General features: G+C 38.3%; 1 protein-coding gene across 10 annotated transcripts; it reads right to left on the bottom strand.

The window, feature by feature from the left end:
- Positions 1-1,001: 1,001 nt before the first annotated feature.
- LOC112246585 lies at positions 1,002-8,600 on the bottom strand. 10 transcript variants are annotated; one of them, XM_024415008.2, is made up of 10 exons: positions 7,853-8,159; positions 6,661-6,699; positions 5,997-6,045; positions 4,323-4,481; positions 3,838-3,975; positions 3,086-3,337; positions 2,920-3,006; positions 2,424-2,572; positions 1,975-2,042; positions 1,002-1,636 (listed from the first exon to the last, which is right to left on the bottom strand). In XM_024415008.2, exons 3-10 carry the CDS (start codon positions 6,022-6,024, stop codon positions 1,567-1,569), a joined length of 951 nt encoding a protein of 316 aa, XP_024270776.1. In that variant the 5' UTR covers positions 6,025-6,045; positions 6,661-6,699; positions 7,853-8,159; the 3' UTR covers positions 1,002-1,566. The 10 variants fall into 10 exon arrangements, with proteins under 10 accessions (XP_024270776.1, XP_024270774.1, XP_024270772.1 ...); XM_024415006.2 differs by having other exon boundaries at positions 4,323-4,502; positions 7,853-8,156; XM_024415004.2 differs by lacking the exons at positions 6,661-6,699; positions 7,853-8,159 and adding an exon at positions 8,474-8,600.
- Between the last annotated feature and the right edge of the window lie 347 nt (positions 8,601-8,947).

Raw genomic sequence — 8,947 nt, 5'->3', positions numbered from 1 at the left:
ACCCCCACAAGTGTCACGGGACTCGTCTGAAGGTAATCCATACAAATGAATGGAAGTTTGGAGGTTTGGAGATTTTTGTGGCAACAAAAATAAGGGGTTAAATATTTATCCAAAAAAAACGAATATATTTATTTTTTGCCATTTATGAATGTGTTATTCAAGGTGTTTCTATGGGCTATAGTAGTAAAGGTCAAATTCAATATTTTATGAAATAATACAAACAGAATAGATTCAGAATTAGAATAGAATTAGAATCATTTTTGATACCTAAAGGGGTCCCTAAATTCGAAACGATCAATGATATGACCATCTTAAAAACAAGTGCATATGTTAGCTTAGACTTGAATTTAATAGACTTTTTCTAATACTTTTAGACTTTTGCTCAAGTAGTATTTTACTGGGTGACTTTCACTTTTACTTGAGTCCTTTTCTATTAAAGGTATCTTTACTTTTATTCAAGTATGACCATTTGGGCACCCTTTTTTTTACACACACACACACACAGTTTTTTTTTTACACACAGTTTTTTTTTTTACACACACACACACACTGCTTTTTTTTACACACACACACACACTGCTTTTTTTTACACACACACACACACACACACACTGTTTTTTTTTACACACACACTGCTTTTTTAACACACACACACACACACACTGCTTTTTTTTACACACACACACACACACTGCTTTTTTTTTTTACACACACACACACACTGCTTTTTTACACACACACACACACACACTGCTTTTTTTTACTGGACTCACAACTCCAAGACGTCACTCGACATGGTTGGAGTCTACGTTGTCACTGACAGCTGTCTGCACTCCACTGCGCCAGTTTGTGAAACGCAACCACTGACAACGCCACTAGAATGTATGTAGTAGGAGGCTGAAGTAAGTGTTCAAAAAGACTCAAGTAAAACGTATACTCATTCAAAGTGAGACGAGACTCAGCGGTGCATATAATGTTTGAAATCAAACCAACAAAAAAAATATGCTTTATATGATCTGTATTCCTTTCAACAAGAAAACACTTTAATTTAACAGGTATATCAATTCATAACATAACAAGCGGGTATTTAAAAAAAGTAGCCATGAAAGTTGACAAAATTGTAACGTCTGTAAATATGCCACGCTGAACAATATCACAGCAAGAATCATTGCAAAATCATTCTAAAACCGTACAGTGTAAGTCTCAGGCTTTGTGTCAAAATGAATGGTCATTGAAAATGATCTAAGCACAAAGATGCAATGCAGTAGAGGATGTTCTGACAATGCGGAAAAGACGTCAGATGACGTTCAATAACATATAGGTAAGAATAACAGTGTTTGTTTCTTCCTTCAACATGTGATTTTCAGTTTATATCATTTCATCCTTCATATTTTTGAAACGGACATAAGCCCATTTACATTACCCCCCCTCTCTCTCTTTCTCTCTCTCTCCCTTGTATCTCGTATCTCACAAACTGTATAAGACTACTTTTCTCTCCCTCGATCATTCTTCCATCCACCCTGTGTCATCAAGCAATCATGTTCCAGCCCATAATACTCCGCTCCATCAGCGCTGTTGCCGTGGTCCAGCCGAAGGCTTCTCTCTCTGCGTCCTCCGGGGTGGACCCTCAAGTGTGCTGTGAAATACATGTGTTACAACATTAAACTTGACGATGTATCACTAACTACTTTATATTACATAGTTCCATGTATTTGAAATATTATTTCCATAGCTAGCAAACCTGATTCAACTTGTAAACTAATCATCAAGCACATGTGCATGTGACAAATAAAATTTGATTTGATTGGATTTGATTTGATTTGAATGGGCAAATCAGGTGAGCTAGTTCAGAGCTACAACAAATTGTAAAGGGGGAGGGTTTGAAAACCACTGGTCTACGTGACTGTTCAGGAATACACCGTGTGCAGAAATTCCTGTCTATGATTCTACTAGATAGAGCAATAGAGTAGCTACCGGTTACACTGGCAGTAGTCGTTGGACTTCAGGGGCACTCTGATGTTCTTCATCTTCCGGGCTCTTCTCTGAGGGAGAAAAACATGTATTGTCTTTCTCGTTCATTTGCTGTTAAGCACTCACTCCACCTGAACGTAACTAAATCAATAATGAATTGGGTTGTAGACATAGCCGTGGGAAGTATGGGTGCTGAGTGTGCTGCAGTACCCACTGTAAAAATCAGAATTTAAAAAAATATATTAATAATAATATACTGTCTTTTCTCACAACTGCAGTGCACTAGGCCTTTACAAGTCCTGTATTAGCAGACCGATACAGCTTTCTATTGCGCTGAAAATAGTTTTTTAAAATAAATATATATTGATCTATATATGCTTATAGATCACTTTGGTTTATAAGTTTGGCAGTGACATTTTCATTGATCCCTCCCCTCTAGACTGTCTCCTCACCTTCTTTCTTTTGTTCCTGCGGTGCAGAAGAACAATGGTCACCAGGAGTAAGACCCCCACCAGGCATCCTGCTCCCACTGCCACCCACACCCACAGGCTTAAGCCCAGCATGGGCACCCACTCAACGGGCTGCTGGCTGCCTTTGGTACCTGAGAGACACACAACCAGGGAGCACCTCAGTGAAGACCTCGGAAGTGGCAACTCACCCTCGAAATCGTCGTATTGACGTCAATGCACGGTTGACTCGAAATTTGGCATTTCACACTTGTGGAGATAGAATTGCTAGAGTTGCTTTTGTGAATAATTGATTTTATTGAATCACTTTAGATTAATGAGAAACAATACCGTTTTATTTTTTTGTAACAACCCCTCCTCCCCTCCTGAATTGACCAATGTTAAGGAGAGATTGAATAAAGTAGGAGCTTCCAATACCTTTACCATGAGGAAAATGAAACAATGAATCAGTAGTCAGTGTTCATAAAGTAGTGATACTCACAGTGATGGCAAGTAGTCACTGTGTTTACATCAGAGTTAGGTCCACTGTGGAACCGCCCATCATCTTGGCCCTCGTTCTGCAACAAACCTGGGAGAGAAAAGACAAAAGCATTGTTATATTCATTACTGCCATGGTTGTATTGGGGATGCTACCACCTATTACCTACTTCTCACGTTGATGGTCTGAGTCTCTTTGTGTGTCTTCTCATCCTGAGTAATCTGACATGTCCATTCTCCTGTGTCTGACAGGGCCACAGAGCTGAAAGAGACATTCCTAGAGCCAGGTCGTCCAGGGGCCCCTTCCACCTTTCCACCTGGACTAACCCACTCCACACTGGGCAAGGGATCCACTCCTGTCACCTGGCACTCGAGGATAGCATTGTTGCCTTCGTTGAGTTCGTTGGAGGGGTGGACCTTGACTGGTTCAGACAGGGGAGGGGGGAGAGGGAGAGGGAGGAAGGGAGAGGGAAAATAAAGAGGGAGGGGTAGAGTATGAAAAGAAAGCGAGGTGGAAAAGATAGGGAGGGAAAAGACAGAGGGAGAAATGTCTAAGGGGAACACAGAAGCTTTTGCCACATGAATTCTGCCATTAGAATTTACCTCTGGTGCAGATCTGGGTTCAAATACAATTTTAAATATTTTAAATACTTTGAGTATTTGCTTTAGCCTGCCTTGAGTGCTAAGTGGATGAGGATTGCACTTTTGAGACGTTTCTATTGGTTCCATTGCAACATGGAAGCTCAATCAAGCACAGATACAGCAGTAGTATTTGAACCCAGATTTGCTTGGGTGGTGTCATTCAAATGTACTAGCAATAATAATATCACTTCACTGTCACTGCTATAAAAACTGCAAGTTTGCAGGACTGGTGTCCACATTCACGTGCTGGACACCCCCATAACCCTATGATGAGTGACACCTGTGACAATGTCGAGTCTGTGATCCATATCTTTCCCGTCCACCTTACAGATGTAAAGTCCGGCATCACCATCATTTAGAGCAGAAATTTCCAGTCGGTCCCGTCTCACTTTCGCCCTTTCAACCATGGGAGCATTTCCTGACATGAGGAAAAGACAAGGACTATAATGAACACGTACAAAACACCATTTGTTTTACCTCATAAGATCTATGCAGTATTTTAGGAAACACTTATTTTTAGTGCTACTTTTTAAAATTTAACTAGGCAGTTCAGTACAAATTCTAATTTTCAATGACAGCCTAGGAACAGTGGGTTAACTGCCTGTTCATGGGAAGAACAACAGATTTGTACCTTGTCAGCTCAGAGTTTTGAACTTGCAACCTTTCAGTTAGTAGTCCAACACTCTAACCACTAGGCTACCCTGCCACCCCTTTTTTCATGAAATAACCTATTTATTTCTTTGTAATGAGCTCTTTTCTATCCACCTTTCCGCTCTTTGCCATTCTTCCCAAAATAATCCACGATCAGCACAGATTTACTTCCACCCACAGCTTTATGACTCCACTCCATATCCTTGTTAGACGTCTTGACTCCACAACCAATATTGACAGGCAGACCAATTCTCTTGTAGATCACCTCACCCACTACATGGAGAATACACAGGGCTGAGCGGAGAGAGAGAGAGAGAGAGAGAGAGAGAGAGAGAGAGAGAGAGAGAGAGAGAGAGAGAGAGAGAGAGAGAGAGAGAATAAGAGAGAGGAGAATAAGAGAGAGAATAAGAGAGGGAGAATAGAGAGAGAGAGAGAGAGAAGAGAGGGAGAGAGAGAGAGGGAGAGAGAGAGAGGAGAATAAGAGAGGGAGAGAGAGGGAGAGAGAGAGAGAGAGAGAGAGAGAGGAGAAGAGGGAGAATAAGAGAGAGAGAGAGAGAGAGAGAGAGAGAGAGGAGAATAAGAGAGGGAGAGAGAGAGAGAGAGAGAGAGATAAGAGAGAGAGAGAGAGAGAGAGAGAGAGAGAAGAGAGGGAGAGATAGAGAGAGAGAGAGAGAGAGAGAGAGAGAGAGAGAGATAAGAGAGAGAGAAGAGAGAGAGAATAAGAGAGGGAGGAGAGAGAGAGAGAGAGGGAGAGAGAGGAGAGAGAGAGAGAGAGAGAGAGAGAGAGAGAGAGGGAGAATAAGAGAGGGAGAGAGAGAGAGAATAGAGGGAGAGAGAGAGAGAGAGAGAGATAAGAGAGGGAGAGAGAGAGAGAGAGAGAGAGGAGAATAAGAGAATAAGAGAGGGAGAGAGAGAGAGAATAAGAGAGGGAGAGAGAGAGAGAGAGGAGAGAGAGAGAGAGAGAGAGAGAGAGAGAGAGAGGGAGAATAAGAGAGAGAGAGAGAGAGAGAGAGGGAGAATAAGAGAGGGAGAATAAGAGAGAGAGAGAGAGAGAATAAGAGAGGGAGAATAAGAGAGGGAGAGAGAGAGAGAGGGAGAGAGGGAGAGAGGGAGAGAGAGAGGAGAGAGGGAGAATAATAGAGGGAGAGAGAGAGAGAGAGAGAGAGAGAGAGGAGAATAAGAGAGGGAGAGAGAGAGAGAGTAAGAGAGGGAGAGAGAGAGAGAGTACTGCAATCACTTTATTATTATTAAAGTACTTCTGTTACTAGAATTATAATATATTATTAACTTTCCATTTCAATCAAGCATACTGAATTGAAATGTAATTGATAGAGAGAGATGTATCTGTTTATTTCTTTTCCCTTTCATACTTGAACTATTTGCACATTGTTACAACACTGTACATAGCCAATAATATAACATTTGAAATGTATGTATTATTTTAAAACTTTTGTGAGTGTAATGTTTACTGTTAATTTCTGATTGTATTATTTCCCTTGTTTATTTCCCTTTTGTTTATTGTTTATTCCACTTGCTTTGGCAATGTTTCCCATGCCAATAAAGCCCTTTGAGTTTAATAGAAAGAGAGAGAAGAGAAGGGTGTGTGTGTGTGTGTGTGTGTGTGTGTGTGTGTGTGTGTGTGTGTGTGTGTGTGTGTGTGTGTGTGTGTGTGTGTGTGTGTGTGTGTGCGTGCGTGCATGCGTGTGCGGGTGTAGGGGTAAAAGTAAGAGTAAAATGAATACAACAACATTTTAAAATTTCAATCATGTAGTGTAGATCTTTACCCACCGAACACAAACCAGGAGAAAGTCTTCATATTGGACCTTTTATCGGAAATCTGGAATGCAAATTTAAATGTACGTTCATGCAGTCAAAATGCATAGAACATTTTAAGGAGAGATTGACCGTTTTGAAACATATAAAATGTCAAATATATTCTATAAAAATGATCTTTGTTTGGCTTAAGTACATTTCTAAGTAGAGTTTAATCTAGACTTTATGTTCTTACATGTGCTTCTGTTTGAGCGAACTTGTGGTTTCTAACCACATGGCTACTTCCTCTCTCTCTTTCTCTCTCTCTCTCTCTAACATTTATATATGTATAAAAAACTAAAACATCTGTGAAAAAAGTCAAAAGAGTCAAATGTTTCTTTGCATGACTAGAGATGTGATGATAGTTTTCTGAGCAGGGCTAGATTATTTTCTATCTTTTCATTATCTTCAGAATTTACTCACAACATTTGACACATTTCAAAGGAACAGGTAGATCTATATATAATAACATGAATACGCATATAGGCCTCTCTAACCGATAACAACAAAAACGTATGTAATGAACTGTGATTGAGTATATAAATATGCATAATCATCATCACCATTATTATCGAAACACTCAAATATGAAAATCATTAGTCTATATCAGAGCAAAATACAAATAACTTTGTGCCTTTACCTCATAGATCAGGGATAGAAGTCCCAGTAAATAAATTAACTGAAAATCGACAACAAAGGTGGTAAATATTCTAATTTACAGTATAATATTAGTTACATATCTTCAAGAATGATATACCTCTGAAGATGGTTTATTGAATAACAACAAGTGATCTATCACTCCACAATTGTTTTAGTAAATAGTAATTATATATAATTAACTCATTTTCACTATTTGTTTAATTCAGATTGATCGTAATAACTTAATTTATTAGAGCTGTATTAGTAGTTGGGGCAATGCTTTGCCACTTAACAATATTCACCTTTTGCTTGAGCAACTTAATTAAATGAAGACCCATTTATTTATAATGATACCGTATGCCTACTTGAAATCGGCATTTCATACTTTATCAGGTGTTTGATATCGATGTAATTCTTAACACTATCTTTGATAACTTTAAAATATTCAATTATTCCACAAAGCCTATATCTGAATGTCATGAGAGGTGAATTATAGGCTACTTTAAAATGTACTAATCATCTTTATTATGAACCACCTGTAATCAAATGAAACATTTGACAAAATTGCATTAGCCTAATAATTCTTATATTCGTATCATGGTGTATCATCTCACTCGGATTAACTCACAAACAGTGATAGGCGACAGGCCATTATGGTTGGATATTGTGTAGGCTATTGAGTAGGCTGTTAATCTATGGTTGATTTATTGGCAAAGAAGTAGCCTAACAAATAAGAACATGGCTAAAAACATAGATGCCTGCTCGATAAGAGCCTATCCTATCATATCTCATCGATGTACTATTGATCAAGAGCTATTCATTTGCTGTAGCTATTCTTTTTTTTTTTTTTACATTTCTTTGTGTGTTATGGAACGTTATAATAACCTACTGATGATTGTGGTGGTTCAACAGTTTTAAGGCCAGGCTGAAATGACATTTTTGCACCTACCTATCAGTTTTGAGATTTGTTGGTGTTTTGGTCAGATAATATTTGTATTTTCAAAACTTGATGATAATTGAGATTTTCTTTAGTTAATCATACTACCATCATAAACATTTTAATGCATTTTAAACACTTTAAAATCGACATACATCAATATTTTCAAAAGCTCACTACATTAAATGACAGATAATTTAATTGTCCATTTCATAGAGAATGTCACAAACTGGACTGACTGTGTTTAGTAACTTACTTTGAAGAGATGGTGATTCGGTCTAAATAGGCGTTTGGTAGTCTAAATCAGACTCTTCCCACACCCCAACTAAGAAGCACCTGCGTTAATCAAATTTTAGTCCGGTCCGGGAGTGTCTATACAAAATGACTCCAAAATATATAGGCTGGTTTCGTCCAGAAAAATGGATCTGCGCAATATGCAAATATGATATACTGCCTAATTTGCATATTTGTAAAACATATTTCTGGAGAAATTTCATATATATTTTTTTATTATATTTGTGTCTAAATGCAACCGGTAAAAGTTGATTATCCTTCCCCTCTCCCTTCAACATTTCCCACGAAATAAAAAGAATAAAGCTCCTCTCCTCTCTGGGTAAAAAAAAAACATATAGCCCAAGCAACTGAACTAGCTCCGACAAGCATATGGGAACATTAATATTACCTGATCTGATTTGTAATTCACCTGAAATTGATTCTCAAAACGTCTTAGGTTACAAAAATCTGAGAAAAAAAAACACTTTGTCCTTTCGCGAAAATACACTGAGTATGCTTTGAGGATAGTGACGGAGTAGAGCGGAAGAGATCGAGAAAAGCGCCTGCACTTTGGAAAGATTGTGGGTTTACTCATGCTACTTGCCTGCGCCTTCTTTGCAAACTCCTTATTTGATTCTGTATTCACCTTCCACCAGTGACCCAACTTCATAGGAAATGGGCTCCTTACTAAAAGTCCAATCTGCAAAATGTGCTGTATATGGGAAACATTGCATTTGCGCAGAATGACTGCATATAACTAACCAGTATCGTGACATACTTTTTTGTGATTATCCTTTATGACGTGAATTTGACAGTAATACCACTTAAACGTCTCATGTAAATATAGTATGTGCTTTTGCATTATCAATTTAATAAAAGTCTACCTTATAAAACCACACTATTAAACCAAATAAAAGTAGGATATTATATTTTTGCTGGCCTATCATCAAAATAAATTGAATGGCAAAACTGATATTCAATGAGATGGTCTTGGGTCTTCCAGGCATGTGGCCATGAAGATATACACACCAGAAAGACTACTAAATTAGTTCTTAGAAGAGCATAGTAGTGGCAAACA

The sequence above is a fragment of the Oncorhynchus tshawytscha genome, linkage group LG03, assembly GCF_018296145.1.
Source record: "Oncorhynchus tshawytscha isolate Ot180627B linkage group LG03, Otsh_v2.0, whole genome shotgun sequence".
Lineage (NCBI taxonomy): Eukaryota > Metazoa > Chordata > Actinopteri > Salmoniformes > Salmonidae > Oncorhynchus > Oncorhynchus tshawytscha.
Note: the sequence above shows the minus strand (reverse complement) of the source record. Positions and strands in the feature narration are given on the sequence as shown.

What these genes read in the sequence shown, in the direction of transcription:
- LOC112246585 (XM_024415003.2), bottom strand. Translation starts at nt 8,539, where the DNA reads ATGAAGTTGGGTCACTGGTGGAAGGTGAATACAGAATCAAATAAGGAG. An exon ending in AGTTTGCAAAGAAGGCGCAG is followed by an intron (nt 6,046 to 8,473) that starts GCAAGTAGCATG and finishes TTTGCATTCCAG; the next exon opens with ATTTCCGATAAAAGGTCCAA. An exon ending in AGTGACTACTTGCCATCACT is followed by an intron (nt 2,573 to 2,919) that starts GTGAGTATCACT and finishes TGTGTCTCTCAG; the next exon opens with GTACCAAAGGCAGCCAGCAG.